General features: G+C 33.5%; 2 protein-coding genes across 2 annotated transcripts in view; both read left to right on the top strand.

The window, feature by feature from the left end:
* Positions 1-673: 673 nt before the first annotated feature.
* LOC134848628 (uncharacterized) lies at positions 674-3,349 on the top strand. The gene is made up of 3 exons (XM_063866146.1): positions 674-1,211; positions 1,317-1,585; positions 1,979-3,349. Exons 1-3 carry the CDS (start codon positions 686-688, stop codon positions 3,347-3,349), a joined length of 2,166 nt encoding a protein of 721 aa, XP_063722216.1. The 5' UTR covers positions 674-685.
* A 115-nt stretch (positions 3,350-3,464) lies between these two features.
* The window catches only part of LOC134848629 (3'-5' RNA helicase YTHDC2-like), a 139,817-nt gene continuing 122,984 nt past the window's right edge, over positions 3,465-20,297 (top strand). Inside the window, exons 1-3 of the mRNA XM_063866147.1 lie at positions 3,465-3,627; positions 4,190-4,283; positions 19,436-19,701. Coding sequence (XP_063722217.1) covers positions 3,486-3,627; positions 4,190-4,283; positions 19,436-19,701 — 502 coding nt within the window. The 5' untranslated portion in view covers positions 3,465-3,485. The remainder of the gene's footprint in view (positions 3,628-4,189; positions 4,284-19,435; positions 19,702-20,297) is intronic.

The raw sequence follows: 20,297 nt of genomic DNA on the forward strand, positions 1-20,297 counted from the left end.
AGCGAGCGAGCCGGCAAATATTTTATACAAGGATAAGCCGTGAAACTTTTATTCAAGCCCCAGATAATTTAGTTTTTGGAGGTTTTTAAGCGCCATTTTGGGAATAAAAACGGCGCTTAAAAACAAAATTTAAAATAGAAAAAATTTGTGATTTTTTTGTTTTCTAATCATTTTTCGTCGAAAACAGTTGTTTATTTTACCTATTTAACTCTAACTGTCAATTATGCCACGGTTTCAGGCTTTTCGTTCAGATCTTTTTGATCACACCACTCACTAACAAAGATTCGAAAAAACTTTTGTGCTACATGCACAGCAGCTGGCTATCCTTGATTTTCTTGAACTCTGTTTTTATTTAAATTTTTGAAAATATGAACAGTTTAGTTTTTATTGTTGTGTATGAACCAACCGAAGTATATCAGCCAGCCGAAAGTTCGTAAATGTTATATAAAAAGGTTTGTCAAATGAGGCTTTTTTCTGCTGGCTCATAGAGTTTGCGCTTTTTTGGCTAGTTTATACTTCGTATTATTCACACTCGTTTTGATAGACTCTTTTCTCTTATCATTGTTAAATGAGGGGTTTGAACCATTTCATGATGATATTATACCTATGATCTATTGAAATATTCGAGCCAAGGACGCAGTTTCTTCTATTCTATTTGCGCCGCTTGATTTATTTGGTTTCAGATATGGTGAGTCAACGTAAAAAGAAGCTGAATAAATCTGATTTCAACAAGCCCAAGTTGAAAGTTGGTAAAACTCTTCCTAAAAACCTCAACGTTACCAAGATTGATCTGCAGACAAAGAAATTGATAATCAAATCGCAGCTTAAATCAGGAATAAATGAGCATTCATCTGTCGATAAGAAGAAACGTACAATCCCTGAATTGCTAGTTAAAGTTTGTCATATGAACGAAAATATGCGTGCAGACGCGGTGACATCTTTGGATGAAATTCTTTTTCCTCTCGAAGCTGTGAATAAATCAGATCTCATGGCGAATCTAAGTGCGATTGTACGAAAACTTTGTGTCGTTTTGTGTGACGCCAGCCTGCAAGTGCGAAAACTGGCTTGTTCGCTGTTCGGAAAAATCTGCGATTCGGTTTCCGAGCGTGATTTCGAAGGACTGTTTGATGTTTTCCTGGCGCATCTGTGCAATGCATTGACACACGTCGACGAGGCGATACAAAAAAGTGCATTGTTGCTTCTCTACCGAGGTAATAATTGGGTTATGATGTCCCGAACATGATATCTTATCAAGGCCATCCGTGGTAAGCTGTACATTATCGGGGTTTTCAATAAAAAATCTGTTTTTTTTTCAGTGTTTGAAAATTACGGCCAGCTTGCTGTCAAACAAGGGAGACGAGTCCTGCCTGTACTTGTGCATATTCTAGCTCCTCTGCCGGTATCCACAATCGCCAAAAGATTTCACTCTTTCACCGGATCCAAATCACTTAAACCAGGCGAGTATGCTTCATCCTGTAACATTGACGATATGGCGAAGCAGACAGAAGTTATGAAAAGAGTGCACCAGTATCTAAGTCGAATGTGCGTCGAGCAGAATGAAACACAAAACGGATTTGCCGAAAAGGTTTGTCATTTTTTTTACTGTGCATTGGAGTGCAGATAATTTTTTTCGGTTTCAGACAATAATTTTGAAACTAGGGATTGTGGACGTATCTGAGCTATTTAGTTTTTTATCCCGTTCGTGTTGTAGAAATCAATTAATAACATAAGGAGCAATTTCTGGCGGTGTCATCCAATTTCATTATCAGACCCTCTCATAATCACAGGTTTTCCAAACCAAATTTCTTGTTAGTTCAGTCATAATTCTTTGAAAAATAAATGGCTCTTATAGAAATGGACGTCATTGACTTGTAGCAGTGCGTTTTTAAGGCGTGGGTGTCTCAATTTTACTTAACGTCTGTTCAATATAAAATAGATCACTTTAGCTATTTCTCGGATTAACTTAAAACCGTTTCAGACCATAGAACCAAAATTGAATCAAGAGTGTGGGTTCCACGTGCAGTATTTCAACACGCCATCTATCAACCTGCACTCGCTGTTCACGTCGCAACACGAGTCGCCTGATGACGAAGGAATGGACGAAATCTCGACATCAATGATCACCTTGACCAATGTTCTTTTCCAAATTTGGATATCAGTTAGTCAAAATTTATCAGAGAATGTCTCAAATCCAACCAGCTACGACCAATGTCTGCAAAGTCTATACTATGCTCTTGAGGTGCTAAAAGATATCATCATTCTACATGAAAAGCCGTTTCTGGGTATAAAATACAATTTAGATTGGACGCTCCTGGCATCAAACTTCTCACGGTATGTTCTGCAGTCTTTCCCGTACCGAGTTTCTTTAAGAGGTCAACCGATGCTCTACGGAAAGCAGTTGAATCATTGTGTAATGGAGGTGAGCTTACTTCCAATATTCAGCAGCCGGTCAGATATTTTGAAACTGTCAGAATCTTTACTTGAGTACCTGGGAAGTTACGTGCAAAATGCGACTTTGAGTTCAAACAACAAAAACTTAGTTCAGTTGTTAAATTTAGCAGATGGATTTATTATACATTGCGGCAAAGGGAAAACGTCTCGATTTCTTTTAAAATTTGTTTCTATATTGGAAAATTGTAGCTCTCTGAAGACTGAACAAATCATTCGGTTGGCGCGATTTGTTTTTGATCATTTGCAAGATGCCAATGAAAAGCTGAAGACAAGTTTTTATACCGTATTGAATGATTTTTGCAGAAATGAGACGGCGAATTATAAAACTTTGATTAAAGTTTTCGCGGAGATGGTTGAACGGAACCCCAATACTGCGGCAGCAAAAACTGTAAGCGGGTTTCTGTTCATTATGCTTTCTAGAATCGAAGAAATTCACGCTGATCTAGATACTTTCTGCCAATTCTCACGATGTATAAGTTTTTATGGAATCGCTTGTGATGATCATCGAAGCGAGTTCAATCTGCAGTTAGTCGATTGGTTTTTAAAGATAACTCACGACAAGCGATGCGAAATAATTATGAACTTGAAAAATACGACTAGCTGTGAGCGATCGGCCCAATTATGGTATCTCAAGTTTCTTCTAACATCGATGCTTAAACTCCATGGATATGAAAACGAATGTACCGATGAATCAGATATTGAAAACGACTCAACGAGTTCTAGGCAGCTTATTGTATATATAAAAACATTAACGAAGTCTTTATGCGAACAACTTGAAATGACTAAGATTGAATTTGAGACTTTTTCTAGTGGTCTCAAAGAAATTTATTATGATTTGAATAATGATTTTGATGACTCTAAATTTCAAAGGTTTATTTCTATGTCTGGCTTGGAATAAAATGTTTTGATCCAATCTATTTCAATGTATCTACAAAGTTATCACCTATTTCTTAATTGGTTGGTGTGATATGTGTCGTCGGGTTTTGAAATTGAGGTTTGCAATTTTCAGAAGTTAAGAAGTTCATATTTCATTAATGAGAAGTCAAAACAGTCCAGAAACGGGATTGATTCGTCAATCGTCTGGTCAAATGGTGGCTCAGACAAGCGTCGAAAAAGTTATTGAAACTGCAATTATCAGCGCTGTCAAACGTTTTCAGTGCAAAGATCAAGAGAAAGGTTATTTACTTTTTTTGTTATATTTGAATTGAAAGTTTTTTTGCTTTTTGCTAACATGCAGTTTTATATGCAAGACTAAATTAAGATTCTGGTGAAGACACTTTCAAAATAAGTACTTCAAACTACTATTCAAATTTAAAGCGTAAAAGGGTCCTAGAAAAAGTAAGTTGGTGTAAGTCTGGGACAGTGCTAGGTAAATAAGACGACAGGACACTATGAAGACAAGTCATTAAGACGTCTAAATAAATTTTCAGTCCTCTGATTAGTTTTTATCTAAAACTAGGCACGCAAATATTATCACTTGAATTGAAGTAGTGACTGCCCAATTTCGCTGCTTATTTAATTGTTGTCGTAAAGTTCATAAATAACTGGAAGAAACTCCTTTTTACAGCTGTCGCCTTAGTTACCTGAAACTTCAAATGAAGATTTAAACTGATAGTGGTTGAAATCTATACATAGTGAAAATACTGTCCCAGGAATTGTTATTGCTTTCAAAAATATTGAAAATATAGACAGTATTAGTCTCCTTAACAGGAAAATGATTTACTGTGTTTTTCGACAGAATTGACTTTTCCTTCATCGTTCAAATCCGCAGAACGAAAGTTCGTGCGACAATTATGTCGCGATATAAAAGGATTTGAATGCACCCAAAAAAGGTAAGCGAATCGGATGTTTGTTATGACTGACTGTTCTTAATTGGCGTTGAATGTAACTCTTTAAAACGTTATTTAACTTGTTGTATCGACTGGTTGGAACGTAAGTACATGTCGGAAAAAATTGTAATTTCTGTGACGGTAGCAAAAGAATATCCCATGCATAGTTGTTGGCAATTTACTGCTTTTGAATCTCAATCAAGACCTTTGACAAGTTCTTTGAGCAAAACCGGTGCCAAGAAATTTACGTGAAGAGCTAAATGCTGACGGTTTGGAAATAAATAATGAAAATAGTGAACTTCGTTATTTGCGAGTTAGGTTAGAAAGAAATATAAGTTCACTTGTGTGCCTTTTAGCTATAATCAATTCTGTAGCATTGGAAATGGTAAAGCATCTGTTCTCGGCTTTATTTGTGGCTAGTGTTTGATGGACTAAGCCTCTATGGCTGAGTGGTTAGTGCGTGAGATTTCAAATTTCTATGCCATAGGTGGTAGCTTCGAGTGCGAGAAGTCGCAGAATTTATACTAATTCGAGGCTTTAATTCATACTCCATCTTATTGAACTTTTAAGAACTCTAGAACTGCTATTTGTCTGTAAAGACTTTTCGAGCTTAAATCGAACAACCTTAAAAATGGAAAGATGTTAAGTCTAGTTTCTTTCGAGCAAATAAAGCGAGCGAGTGAGTAGGCATATAAAAGGACGTCAGGGTTTTATTTAAGCTATGGAAATTTATTTTAACTGCAATAAAATAAACTCTTTTTTTTTTCACCGCCTTAGTGGAAATAGAAAGTCAAAAAAATTCTGCAATTAAAAGAATAATGTTTTGATTTACTTACTTTTTTTGTCTTTCTGTTCATTTTTTGAAAAAAATTAGGGCCAATGATGCCTAATATACTTTTTCTTTTGAATATATGCCTATTCTAGGTTTTTGTTCAGATCCTCTCTTCTCACCACGAACTAACAAGGACACAGTTTGAAAAAATTGAAACCGTTTTTAATTTAGTTTTTTGTTATTATGGCCGGGCCTTTGTGCTATTTTGATTTCAGATTTTCGCAAACCCCATTACCAAAAAAACGGTTATTCATCTCCGCTGTAAACAAAAAATTCTCTGCGTAACTACTTTTATATCAAATTTGTTCAATGTAAGATTGAATATTTGAAATCATTCTCGTTACAGTAATTACCATTTGAGTTTACTTGCGAAGTTTGAATTGTCTTTGGTGTCCCTTACTCTATTAAAATGCATCTTTTCCTCTGGCTGGAAGTCACCAGTTTCATCTTAAACAGTTATTCTTTTTGTTACGCTTGCGAAAGCAAGTGTTTTGTAATCGGGAACTACGCTTTTTTCCGTAAACAACGTTTTCTTAAAACTGAAGTTAGTTTATTAGTCAACCGTAGCAACTTCGAGACTGCTTCATATTTGGCCTAGAGGTAGCGCGGTTGTATTTGTACCCTAACTTCTGGGTTTCGACTCGCGGCCTGACCTTGCTCTTTTTCGGTAAGTATCAAACTATAAACAAATTTCCGGGAAAAATTAAAGTGTCTGTTTTTGTTCGCCTGCTTATATTTTGTCGACTTGGGAATTTTCTTCTGCTGTCAGCAATTTTCGTCGTAGATGGAAGTGTTCTTGATGAATTCCTATAATATAAAAAATTACTAGCCCTGAATTCGTATACTTCCATTTTTTGTTTTTGTTTCGCTGAAATTTTTTTTCGGCTTAAATTTTTTCGGCTTATGTTTTATTGGCTTAGTTACCTTCATTTGTGTCGCTTCAAATCAGAAATTGGTTTATTAAAGAAATCAGGTAGGTTGTCCTGTAAAAGTTCAATTGTTTTTACTTGGTTGCTCAACATTTATTTATGCTAACAGTTTCTTATGGCATTTTTAAGAGTAATAAATGTAGTGAGTACTCGTATACAAGTCTTGGAGTTTTTTTTTCAGGAGAAAGTTAAATTTGTTCATGCTCAATTTTTTGTTGGCTTAGTTTCCGCTGTGCTTGTACAAGCAAAGAAGTCTCTAGGTTGACATGCTTAAGCTTTTTCAATGTTTTGTTTCTTGCATGTTTAACGAAAGAAATTTTTCAAGTTAAAGCTAAATCATATATTTTATTGCTTAAAAAATTTCATGTGGCACATGTTTGAGATATCTTTGTTTAGTAAAAGGCCATTTTTGCAAGGGTTTAAATGTTTACTCATGGGTTGGAGCGCTGTCAACATTTTTGTTTCACAATTTATTTAAATATCGCTGTTTTAGTACTTGTTTTAGGAAAATCTTTTCATATTCAATGATTTACTTGAAGCATTGTAGGTGCGAATCATGCGCTAGTGCATTCCAATTATCATTTAGTTTTTTGGATTCTCTTTTACTGATTATTTTGTACTAAAATTGCATGGAGTTAGTGTTAGTTTTACTCAGTTTGGTTTGTTTGAATTCAATTACATTTCATTTGAAATTGATTTAACTGCTTATTATTTGAATATTTCAAAAGTTTTCGAAATACAACTCCAAAATTTTAAAGAAAAATTCATTAGTTTCGAAAAAAAAGATCAAAATTTTTCAGAATATTTTTTCTTGCAATTTTGACATAACTGTTTCGTCTTTGAAAGAATGTGGCGGGCGTCGTACGATATTCAAGAGTTTGGTTCTCTCCGGCTGAGTTTGTAAAAAACTTAAATTAAATCCTATACTGGGATGCAGTCAGGGTATATTCAGGGGTTGCAGATCTGGCGTCCAAGTATGACTGCTCAAATACTTTGGTTTTCCAGATATGGCGTTTTCTATGATTTCATTTTTTTTCTTCAAAAAAACTTATATAAAAAGAACTACTCGAACTAGCAATTCTCAACCCCATAGTGGGGTGCTGTCAGGGTACACTCAGGTTTTGAAAATCTGGATTCTTAAGTTGACTGGTCAAATCGTTTTGGGTATCCGATATGTGGCGTTTTCTGTAATTTTTTAAAAATTTTCTCGAAAAACTGAAAAAAAATTAAGTTCAATCCATACTGGGATGCATTCAGGGTGCACTCAGGAGTTGCAAATATGGCGTCCAAATATGATTGCTCAAATCATTTTATTTTTTATGGGGTGCTGTCATGGTACTTTCAGGGGTTGTAATTCTTCCCTGCAAAGTCACTGCTCAAATCCTTCTGGTTTTCAAGAAGTGGCGTTTTTTATGATTTTTTCAAATTTTTTAAAACCCAATTTAAAAAAAACTAACTGATCTTGAAATTCTCAACCTTAGGGATGGGGTTCTTTCAGGATATATTCAGGGGATACTGTAAGGGTAAAATTCTGGTCTCAACTTTTAACTCCTATATTTTTTTGTATCCGAGATACTGCATTTCTCATGATTTTTTCAATACTTTCTCAAAGAAAACAGATTTAAAAACAACTAATTGAAATTGAAATTCTTAAATCTATGGTGGGATTCTGTCCAGGAAAAAAATAGAATATCAACTCTGCCCTCTTATTTTATCTGCTCGAATCAGTTTGGTTTTTGGGATGTGGCATTCTTTCTGGAAAAGAAACCCCTGATAGATGAGCTCAGTTTATCTTCATGGTTGCATTCAATATCGCTGTTTTAGTACTTGTTTTAGGAAAATCTTTTCATATTCAATGATTTACTTGAAGCATTGTAGGTGCGAATCATGCGCTAGTGCATTCCAATTATCATTTAGTTTTTTGGATTCTATTTTACTGATTATTTTGTACTAAAATTGCATGGAGTTAGTGTTAGTTTTACTCAGTTTGGTTTGTTTGAATTCAATTACATTTCATTTGAAATTGATTTCACTGCTTTTTATTTGAATATTTCAAAAGTTTTTGAAATACAACTCTAAAGTTTTAAAGAAAAATTCGTTAGTTTCGAAAAAAAAGATCAAAATTTTTCAGAATATTTTTTCTTGCAATTTTGACATTACTGTTTCGTCTTTGAAAGAATGTGGCGGGCGTCGTACGATATTCAAGAGTTTGGTTCTCTCCGGCTGAGTTTGTAAAAAACTTAAATTGAATATACTGGGATGCAGTCAGGGTGCATTCAGGAGTTGCAAATCTGGCGTTCAAGTATGATTGCTCAAATCATTTTATTTTTTATGGGGTGCTGTCAGGGTACTCTCAGGGGTTCAATTCTTCCCTGCAAAGTGACTGCCTAAATCCTTCTGCTTTTCAAAAAGTTGCGTTTTTTATGATTTCTTCAACTTTTTAAAACTTATTTAAAAAAAACTAACTGATCTTGAAATTCTCAATCTTAAGGATGGGTTTCTGTCAGGATATATTCAGGGGATACTGTAAGGGTAAAATTCTGGTCTCTACTTTTACTCCTGTTTTTTTTTGTATCCGAGATATTGCATTTCTCATGATTTTTTCAATACTTTTTCAAAGAAAACAGATAAAAACAACTAATTGAAATTGAAATTCTTAAACTTATAGTGGAATGCTGTCCAGGAAAAATGTAGAATATCAACTCTGACCTCTTATTATATCTGCTCAAATCATCTTGGTTTTTGGCATGTGGCCTTTTTTTATAGAAAAGAAACCCCTGATAATTGAGCTCAGTTTATCTTCATGGTTGCATTAAATATCGCTGCTTTAGTACATGTTTTAGGAAGATCTTTTCATATTCAATGATTTACTTGGAGCACTGTAGGTGCGAATCATGCGCTAGTGCATTCCAATTATCATTTAGTTTTTTGGATTCTACTTTACTGATTATTTTGTACTAAAATTGCATGGAGTTAGTATTTGTTTTACTCAGTTTGGTTTGTTTTAATTCAATTACATTTCATTTGAAATTGATTTAACTGATAATTATTTGAATATTTCAAAGTTTTTCGAAATACAACTCAAAAATTTTAAAGAAAAATTCATTAGTTTCGAAAAAAAAATCAAAAATTTGTAGAATATTTTTTCTTGCAATTTTGACATAACTGTTTCGTCTTTCAAAGAATGTGGCGGGCGTCGTACGATATTCAAGAGTTTGGTTCTCTCCGGCTGAGTTTGTAAAAAACTTAATTTTTTTGTGTTTAATTTAATTAACGGGTGTAGTTTTTATTGTAATCTTTTTGTATCATTTTTTTTAGAATTGATAGGTGTGATGTTTTTGGGATGTTTTCTATGATTTCATTTTTTTCTTCGAAAAAACTGATATAAAAAGAACTAATCGAACTAGCAATTCTCAACCCCATAGTGGGGTGCTGTCAGGGTACACTCAGGTTGTGAAAATCTGGATTCTTGATTTGACTGGTCAAATCGTTTTTTGGGTATCCGAGATGTGGCGTTTTTGATGAATTTTAAAAAATTTTCTCGAAAAACTAAAAAAAAAAAATTAAAATCAATCCTATACTGGGATGCAGTCAGGGTACACTCAGGAGTTGCAAATCTGGCGTCCAAGTATGATTGCTCAAATCATTTCATTTTTTATGGGATGCTGTCAGGGTACTCTCAGGGGTTGCAACTCTTCCCTGCAAGGTGACAGCTCAAATCCTTCTGGTTTTCAAGAAATGGCGTTTTTTATGATTTTTTTATTTTTTAAAATTTAATTTAAAAAAAAAAACCAACTGATCTTGTAATTCTCAACCGTAAGGATGGGGTTCTGTCAGGATATATTTAGGGGATACTGTAAGGGTAATATTCTGGTCTCTACTTTTTACTCCTGTATTTTTTTTTGTATCCGAGATATTGCATTTCTCATGATTTTTTCAATACTTTTTCAAAGAAAACAGATAAAAACAACAAATTGAAATTGAAATTCTTAAACTTATGGTGGGATGCTGTCCAGGAAAAATGTAGAATATCAACTCTGCCCTCTAATTTTATCTGCTCAATTCGTTTTGATTTTTGGGATGTGGCATTTTTTATGGAAAAGAAACCCCTGATAGATGAGCTTAGTTTATCTTCATGGTTGCATAAAATATCGCTGTTTTAGTACATGTTTTAGGAAGCTTTTTTCATATTCAATGATTTATTTGAAGCATTGTAGGTGTGAATCATGCGCTAGTGCATTCCAATTATCATTTAGTTTTTTGGATTCTATTTTACTGATTATTTTGTACTAAAATTGCATGGAGTTAGTGTTAGTTTTACTCAGTTTGGTTTGTTTGAATTCAATTACATTTCATTTGAAATTGATTTAACTGCTTATTATTTGAATGTTTCAAACGTTTTTCAAATACAACTCCAAAATTTTAAAGAAAAATTCATTAGTTTCGAAAAAAAGATCAAAATTTTTCAGAATATTTTTTCTTGCAATTTTGACATAACTGTTTCGTCTTTGAAAGAATGTGGCGGGCGTCGTACGATATTCAAGAGTTTGGTTTTCTCCGGCTGAGTTTGTAAAAAACTTAATTTTTTTGTGTTGTTTTTAATTAACGGGTGTAGTTTTTATTGTAATCTTTTTGTATCATTTTTTTTTAGAATTTATAGGTGTGATGTTTTTGGGATGTTTTCTATGATTTCATTTTTTTTCTTCGAAAAAACTGATATAAAAAGAACTACTCGAACTAGCAATTCTCAAACCTATAGTGGGGTACTGTCAGGGTACACTCAGGTTTTAAAAACTGGATTCTTAAGCTGACTGGTCAAATCGTTTTGGGTATCCGAGATGTGGCGTTTTCTGTAATTTTTTAAAAATTTTTCTCGAAAAACTGAAAAAAAAATTAAGTTCAATCCATACCGGGATGCATTCAGGGTGCACTCAGGAGTTGCAAATCTGGCAACCTAATATGATTGTTCAAGTCATTTTATTTTTTATGGGGTGCTGTCATGGTACTTTCAGGGGTTGTAATTCTTCCCTGCAAAGTCACTGCTCAAATCCTTCTGGTTTTCAAGAAGTGGCGTTTTTTATGATTTTTTCAAATTTTTTAAAACTCAATTTAAAAAAAATAATTGATCTTGAAATTCTCAACCTTAAGGATGGGGTTCTTTCAGGATATATTCAGGGGATACTGTAAGGGTAAAATTCTGGTCTCAATTTTTTACTCCTATATTTTTTTGTATCCGAGATACTGCATTTCTCATAATTTTTTCAATATTTTCTCAAAGAAAGCAGATTTAAAAACAACTAATTGAAATTGAAATTCTTAAACCTATGGTGGGATGCTGTCCAGGAAAAAAATAGAATATCAACTCTGCCCTCTTATTTTATCTGCTCAAATCGTTTTGGTTTTTGGGATGTGGCATTCTTTCTGGAAAAGAAACCCCTGATAGATGAGCTCAGTTTATCTTCATGGTTGCATTAAATATCGCTGTTTTAGTACTTGTTTTAGGAAAATCTTTTCATATTCAATGATTTACTTGAAGCATTGTAGGTGCGAATCATGCGCTAGTGCTTTCCAATTATCATTTAGTTTTTTGGATTCTATTTTACTGATTATTTTGTACTAAAATTGCATGGAGTTAGTGTTAGTTTTACTCAGTTTGGTTTGTTTGAATTCAATTACATTTTATTTGAAATTGATTTAACTGCTTATTATTTGAATATTTCAAAAGTTTTCGAAATACAACTCCAAATTTTTAAAGAAAAATTCATTAGTTTCGAAAAAAAAAATCAAAATTTTTCAGAATATTTTTTCTTGCAATTTTAACATAACTGTTTCGTCTTTGAAAGAATGTGGCGGGCGTCGTACGATATTCAAGAGTTTGGTTCTCTCCGGCTGAGTTTGTAAAAAACTTAAATTAAATCCTATACTGGGATGCAGTCAGGGTGCATTCAGGAGTTGCAAATCTGGCGTTCAAGTATGATTGCTCAAATCATTTTATTTTATATGGGGTGCTGTCAAGGTACTCTCAGGGGTTCAATTCATCCCTGCAAAGTGACTGCTCAAATCCTTCTGGTTTTCAAAAAGTGGCGTTTTTTATGATTTCTTCAACTTTTTCAAAACTTATTTAAAAAAAACTAACTGATCTTGAAATTCTCAATCTTAAGGATGGGGTTCTGTCAGGATATAGTTAGGGGATACTGTAAGGGTAATATTCTGGTCTCTACTTTTTACTCCTGTATTTTTTTTTGTATCCGAGATATTGCATTTCTCATGATTTTTTCAATACTTTTTCAAAGAAAACAGATAAAAACAACTGATTGAAATTGACATTCTTAAACTTATGGTGGGATGCTGTCCAAGAAAAATCTAGAATATCAACTCTGCCCTCTTTTTTTATCTGATCAAATTGTTTTGATTTTTGGGATGTGGCATTTTTTATGGAAAAGAAACCCCTGATAGATGAGCTTAGTTTCTCTTCATGGTTGCATAAAACATAAAATATCGCTGTTTTAGTACATATTTTAGGAAACTTTTTTCATATTCAATGATTTATTTGAGGCATCGTAGGTGCGAATCATGCGCTAGTGCATTCCAATTATCTTTTTTTTTTTGGGATTCTGTTTTACTAATTATTTTGTACTAAAATTGCATGGAGTTAGTGTTAGTTTTACTCAGTTTGGTTTGTTTGAATTCAATTACATTTCATTTGAAATTGATTTAACTGCTTATTATTTGAATGTTTCAAAAGTTTTTGAAATACAACTCCAAAATTTTAAAGAAAAATTCATTAGTTTCGAAAAAAAAATCAAAATTTTTCAGAATATTTTTTCTTGCAATTTTGACATAACTGTTTCGTCTTTGAAAGAATGTGGCGGGCGTCGTACGATATTCAACAGTTTGGTTCTCTCCGGCTGAGTTTGTAAAAAACTTAATTTTTTTTGTGTTTTATTTAATTAGCGGGTGTAGTTTTTATTGTAATCTTTTTGTATCATTTTTTTTAGAATTGATGTGTGATGTTTTTGGGATGTTTTCTATGATTTCTTTTTTTTTCTTCGAAAAAACTGATATAAAAAGAACTACTCGAACTAGCAATTCTCAACCCCATAGTGGGGTGCTGTCAGGGTACACTCAGGTTTTGAAAATCTGGATTCTTAAGTTGACTGGTCAAATCGTTTTGGGTATCCGAGATGTGGCGTTTTCTGTAATTTTTTAAAAATTTTCTCGAAAAACTGAAAAAAAATCAAGTTCAATCCATACCGGGATGCATTCAGGGTGCACTCAGGAGTAGCAAATCTGGCAACCTAATATGATTGCTCAAATCATTTTATTTTTTATGGGGTGCTGTCATGGTACTTTCAGGGGTTGTAATTCTTCCCTGCAAAGTCACTGCTCAAATCCTTCTGGTTTTCAAGAAGTGGCGTTTTTTATGATTTTTTCAAATTTTTTAAAACTCAATTTAAAAAAACTAACTGATCTTGAAATTCTCAACCTTAAGGATGGGGTTCTTTCAGGATATATTCAGGGGATACTGTAAGGGTAAAATTCTGGTCTCAACTTTTTACTCCTATATTTTTTTTGTATCGGAGATACTGCATTCCTCATGATTTTTTCAATGCTTTCTCAAAGAAAACAGATTTAAAAACAACTAATTGAAATTGAAATTCTTAAACCTATGGTGGGATGCTGTCCAGGAAAAATATAGAATATCAACTCTGCCCTCTTATTTTATCTGCTCGAATCATTTTGGTTTTTGGGATGTGGCATTCTTTCTGGAAAAGAAACCCCTGATAGATGAGCTCAGTTTATCTTCATGGTTGCATTAAATATCGCTGTTTTAGTACTTGTTTTAGGAAAATCTTTTCATATTCAATGATTTACTTGAAGCATTGTAGGTGCGAATCATGCGCTAGTGCATTCCAATTATCATTTAGTTTTTTGGATTCTCTTTTACTGATTATTTTGTACTAAAATTGCATGGAGTTAGTGTTAGTTTTACTCAGTTTGGTTTGTTTGAATTCAATTACATTTCATTTGAAATTGATTTAACTGCTTATTATTTGAATATTTCAAAAGTTTTCGAAATACAACTCCAAAATTTTAAAGAAAAATTCATTAGTTTCGAAAAAAAAGATCAAAATTTTTCAGAATATTTTTTCTTGCAATTTTGACATAACTGTTTCGTCTTTGAAAGAATGTGGCGGGCGTCGTACGATATTCAAGAGTTTGGTTCTCTCCGGCTGAGTTTGTAAAAAACTTAAATTAAATCCTATACTGGGATGCAGTCAGGGTGCGTTCAGGAGTTGCAAATCTGGCGTTCAAGTATGATTGCTCAAATCATTTTATTTTTTATGGGGTGCTGTCAGGGTACTCTCAGGGGTTCAATTCTTCCCTGCAAAGTGACTGCTCAAATCCTTCTGGTTTTCAAAAAGTGGCGTTTTTTATGATTTTTTCAACTTTTTCAAAACTTATTTAAAAAAAACTAACTGATCTTGAAATTCTCAATCTTAAGGATGGGTTTCTGTCAGGATATATTCAGGGGATACTGTAAGGGTAAAATTCTGGTCTCTACTTTAACTCCTGTTTTTTTGTATCCGAGATATTGCATTTCTCATGATTTTTTCAATACTTTTTCAACGAAAACAGATTTAAAAACAACTAATTGAAATTGAAATTCTTAAACTTATGTTGGGATGCTGTCCAGGAAAAAAATAGAATGTCAACTCTGACCTCTTATTTTATCTGCTCAAATCATTTTGGTTTTTGGCATGTGGCCTTTTTTTATGGAAAAGAAACCCCTGATAATTGAGCTCAGTTTATCTTCATGGTTGCATTAAAGATCGCTGCTTTAGTACAAGTTTTAGGAAGACCTTTTCATATTCAATGATTTACTTGGAGCACTGTAGGTGCGAATCATGCGCTAGTGCATTCCAATTATCATTTAGTTTTTTGGATTCTATTTTACTGATTATTTTGCACTAAAATTGCATGGAGTTAGTATTTGTTTTACTCAGTTTGGTTTGTTTGAATTCAATTACATTTCATTTGAAATTGATTTAACTGATGATTATTTGAGTATTTCAAAGTTTTCGAAATACAACTCCAAATTTTTAAAGAAAAATTCATTAGTTTCGAAAAAAAAAATCAAAATTTTTCAGAATATTTTTTCTTGCAATTTTGACATAACTGTTTCGTCTTTGAAAGAATGTGGCGGGCGTCGTACGATATTCAAGAGTTTTGTTCTCTCCGGCTGAGTTTGTAAAAAACTTAATTTTTTGTGTTTTATTTATTTAACGGGTGTAATTTTTGCTGTAATCTTTTTGTGTCGTTTTTTTTAGAATTGATAGGTTATGTTTTTGGGATGTTTTCATATATTTCAAAAGTCTTATAAGTTTTTCTGCAAGTTGTTTCTTGTGACAACTTTGTAACTTATGCTGTCATTTTTTCAAAGTACTGGTCTTTGATAAAATTTATTGACTAAGCGAAATTTGAATTTACGATCCAAACGACAGCTATTAGTTGGAACTAACAAAAATTTCATGGATTAATGAAAATAACCCTGCATTAAGAGAGATCGAAGGCGAGTCTACAAATAAGTCAAAAAGGAGGTCTGATGTTGAAAATGCCTAAAAGATGACATCCAAAGCTGCGACTTGAGCTAAGATACACTGGTAAATTTTTTGAAAAGAATAGTCGAAGTTTACCGTACAAGCAAGTTCAACAAAAACGTTTAATTTCAGTTAACTAGCCTATGATCCAAATCAGAGTAATAGAAATGAATTGGGGTGGTTGTCTGCAGCAAAAATTGACTGGGGTGATTCTTATTACTTGAATTGATGTTTTTTTTTTCACGCTTGCGATTAGCAAGCATTATCAAATCGGAATGTAGACTTTTGTTTTCGGGTTAACACCTAGTTTAACAAAATCAATTGAATCATTTGCAGCTGACATAGCTGCATCACAGCTGACATACAGTTGAATCACTTGCAGGTGGGTACTAGTTACTACAAGGTAGCTGCAGAGAGACTTGCAACATTAAAAGTTTTTTACGAAATCATTTTTTTTTTCGACTCAACTTGTGTCTGGTCAAAGATTGTCGGCCTTGTTTCCGCTTCGTAAAATTTGATCAGTTGCTAATTTGAATTTCACATATCTTGCATGGCATGTTTGCCTTCAGTTTCCTGCATGATATAAAAAGATACCTTGAAAATGTATTGGATTGGGTTTTTATTTTTTTTTTGACGCTTTGACAAAAAATTTCGCTTCTCTGAATATTTTTGTTTTCTCAAAAACGGCTCTACCGATTTTCAGAAAAGTGGTATAAAGGAAATTTTGTCTACTCTCCTGTGTGCCTGCTCAATTTCCTAGTCTCTTTTTACCCTACCCCCTTTTTCTACAGCCGCTGAAAAACTGTGGGGGAATTTTGACCCATTTTTTTGAATTTTTTTCTACATGTTTCCAAAAAAGCCTAAAATTGAGATTGTGATTTGAATCGAAAGATCAGGTGGTAGGGAGCTTCCTTGCTTTTTGAGGATACACCCAAATTTCTTTAAACAAGAAGTTATGGCCCTGAGAAAAATCAAATTTTCGATTTTGACCATTTTTTGAACTTTTTGATTTCTCAAAAACTGCCCTCCCAAATCTGAGTTTTTGATTTTATTCAAAAGGGCGGGTTATGAGAAGCCGTATCACTACTACAAAATCAAAAAAGGTCAAACAGGTACCTTAAGTTTTAGCTAGGCCCCTAGTCCTTTTTGATAAAAACAGGTTGTATGAAGATGTATGGGATTGGGTTTTTTTATTTTACTTTTTTGAGACACTGAAAAATTTTGATCACTTTTTGCAAATAATTCAGTTTTTTTATCAAAAAATTTTCTACCGCTGTGCAAAAAAGGTATCCACAGAAAAACGGCCTACGCTTGAATCTGATAAGCTGTCAACGTAAACTTTGGCGTTGAACCAATGAGTGTTTTTTGATAATTATTTTTGATTCACTTAAAATTTATCAGTTCATTCAAGAATAAAAAATAATGAAAAGATTTCGAAGTTAGTTTTTGCTGTGATATTAGGAACTGGTATTTCATTTCACGCATCCCAAAAAATGTGGACCTGAATTGTCGGTTTTACCTTTTCCGCCACTCCTTGGATATTTTTTTTCTAATCAATTGCTTTGATGGAAAGATTGTTCTAACTTACGAGCTATGAGATCATTACTATTTTTTCAGCAAATTTCAAAATAGTTAGAAATGGTAACTATTCAAAATTTGAGGGTTAATTTGAGCGTTAATTTGAGGGTTTTTTTGTCAGGAGTTTTAACTGCTCTAAACGTTTTAACTTTCGAGATATGAGATTCATAATGGTTTTTAATTTCATATACTGAAATACTTATACGTTTGAAATTGTCAACCCTAACCGTATGTTGCGGTGCTGTCTGAATGCTCATAGGGGTTTAATTTTTGCCCAGTTGGAATTTTTTTATTTTAGTTTTTGAGCATGAAATATTTGATTACATTTTCATCCTAAAGAATTTTGATCGTTGTTAGTCTTTTTACTCTTGCGAAGCAATGTGTTATAGTACGAACCCAACCTAAGTCGCAAATTTTGTTGCGACTTTTGTTGGAACTAAGTCGCAATTAGTGTTGCAACTTAAGGCACCAATATTTGCTGCGTCAAACTTGGTGCATCGAATTGGCAATAAGATATTTTGATATTTTGTTCCTCTTTGATAAAAACGGGTGTTATGAAAATGTTATTGGGATCGGTTTTTTTTAATTCTTTTGAGACGCGTTAGAAAATTTACGTTTTTCTCAAAAACTACTTCACCGATTTTAAAAGAGTGGTACCAATGGTAAATCCGCCCACTCTCCTGTGTGCCTGCATACTCCCCTAGTCTCTTTTTACCTTACCCCACTTCCTACAGCCTTCGAAAAAGTGTGTGGGCGGACTTTTTTGACCCAAATTTTCTGGTTTTTTGCATTTTATCGAAAATTACTCGTCCAAATCTGAGATTTTGGGTTCAGTGGATAGAAAAAGTCGTGGCTACGCCCAGATTTTTTCACACAAAAAATCATGGCTCCCAAAAAAGTCAAGCTTTCGGTTTTTTAACCGTTTTTTCAACCTTTTTGACTTTTCTCAAAAACTACGCTCCAAAATCTGACGAGTTTTTGACCGTTTTTTGAAACTTTTTGATTTTTCTCAAAAAGTACCCTCCCAACTCTGAGGTTTTGGTTTGAATGAGTTGAATAGGTTCTGGGAAGCTCTGCTACTGAAACGTTTAGGTCTAAATTTTTTTTACACAAAATTTTATGACCCTCTGTAAAGTCAATTTTTCGATTTTGTGAACTTTTTCCAACTTATTGACTTTTCTCGAAAATTACCCCCTCAAATCCGAGATTTTGTTTTCAATAGGTAGAACGGGTTGTGAGAAGCTCTCCTGCATAAGCGGTAACGCCCAAATTTTTTACCCAAAAAATTTATGACCCTCAGAAAAGTAGAATTTTTGACTGTGTTTTGAAACTTTAAGACTTCTCAAAAACTACCCTCCCGAATCTGAGATATTGGTTTCAGTGTCAAAAACGACTGGTTGAAGCAGCTCCACTGTATAAGCGGTTAAGCCCAAATTTTTTACACAAAGTTATAACCCTCGGAAAAGTCAAATTTTCGATGTTTTATCGTTTTTTGAAACTTTTTTGACTTCTCTCGAAAACTACCCACCCAAATCTAATGAGCAACGTTTTAATCATCTTTTAATCTAACAAGCTCTTTTAATCACTTCAATTTTTAAGAAAACTGAAGTAATTGATGAATATAACAGATTTTGAAGTCATTAAATAGGGATTTATTTTTCTTTGGTATAGGTCTGTTTTTGAAATTACCCTTGTCCTTCCGCATCAACACAAAAATTTCAAAAATTATATAACAGGTATTCCCAGCTTTAGCTGGCCTCTAGTTGCACCTTTGATACTTAGGTGCACCTTTACAGCTTATGATAACATGTGCTTTGACATTCGAATTGTTATAAATTTACACAGTTGATGCATTTTTAAATTCATCAAGTGAAACGAAGAAATCTATTTGCTTCAAACTACAACAATAAAATCTCAATTTCAGAAAATTTCTAGCTCAATATATCTTGCAATTTTCGAAATGCATAAATTATACATACTATGGCTGTATGATTTTCAATTTTTTTTTTCATGTAAAATTGTATCCTTTTGTATTTGATGCTACTTTTGCTGTATCGATTTTACTCCAATTAGAAGCTGTCTGTAATTTCGAGAATTCTTTCTGTTTCGGAGAGACATAGAATGAATTTAAGTTTTGTTTTGCAGAGAAAAACGGAGTCGTGAAAGGAGAGTTCTACTTTTTCTTGAATCGATAATTATAATCTTATTTTACAGCATTCGGGATACAAGTGGGAATGTGACCAAGAGCGTCGAGCTTGTGATCAGAAAGCGAAGCAGTTGTGAGATCAGACCGTTTGACCTGGTGTTAGAGAAACGCACGTTCACAATCATGAATTTGCTGTTGTCCAAGCTGAATGTAACTTCCAGGGAACAAGACGAGTTGAATTGTAACGGCGTAGTACCTGTCACAAGTACAGTTGGACGGGTTCAAAGTGGTGCTTCCAGCAACCACAACTTGAACAGAGCTTCATGTTACGAAGGTAAGAACAACGCTAGAAAACTCTTGGTCAATGAAATACGTTTGTCTTTTTGAGTATCAATGACTATAGATCGTGATGATTTTGTGTTAACTGAATATCGATAGTGGAACAAAAAAAACTCGTGTACGAAATTTTTTTTTCATGAGAGCTCTACCTTGTTGGCCTAGAGTCAATCCCAAGAAAACTTAATGTTGAATGTGATAAGCTGTCAACGTATAATTTGCTGTTGAACCAAACAGCGATTTTTAATACTTAACTCTGATTGACTTAAAAATTATCAGTTCAGTCTAGAATAAAAATGATGAAAAGACCACAATTTAATTCGTTGTGAAATAAGGAACTGGGATTTGAATTCAAGCATCTCAAAAACTGTGAGTCAACGCATCGGTTTTGACCCTTCTGTTTCTCCGTAGAATTTTGTTGCGCAGTCGGCTTGATCGAAAATTTTTTTGCGCCCCAAGGAAATGTAATTTTTCTTAACTATAGACAAGCTTGTTTCTAATAAAATGTTATTGTCTTTGGCGTGTATTTGCAAAATTTGCTTTTCAGACCAGAGTGGGAGCCGAGATCTTGTTCTGTATTTGGGTTTGATTGCT

Source organism: Symsagittifera roscoffensis, chromosome 6 (genome assembly GCF_963678635.1).
Source record: "Symsagittifera roscoffensis chromosome 6, txSymRosc1.1, whole genome shotgun sequence".
NCBI lineage: Eukaryota > Metazoa > Xenacoelomorpha > Acoela > Convolutidae > Symsagittifera > Symsagittifera roscoffensis.

Coding starts and splice junctions, on each gene's coding strand:
- LOC134848628 (XM_063866146.1), top strand. CDS start 686: ATGGTGAGTCAACGTAAAAAGAAGCTGAATAAATCTGATTTCAACAAG. Junction 1,212..1,316: donor ATTGTTGCTTCTCTACCGAG/GTAATAATTGGG, acceptor TTTTTTTTTCAG/TGTTTGAAAATTACGGCCAG. Junction 1,586..1,978: donor AAAACGGATTTGCCGAAAAG/GTTTGTCATTTT, acceptor AAACCGTTTCAG/ACCATAGAACCAAAATTGAA.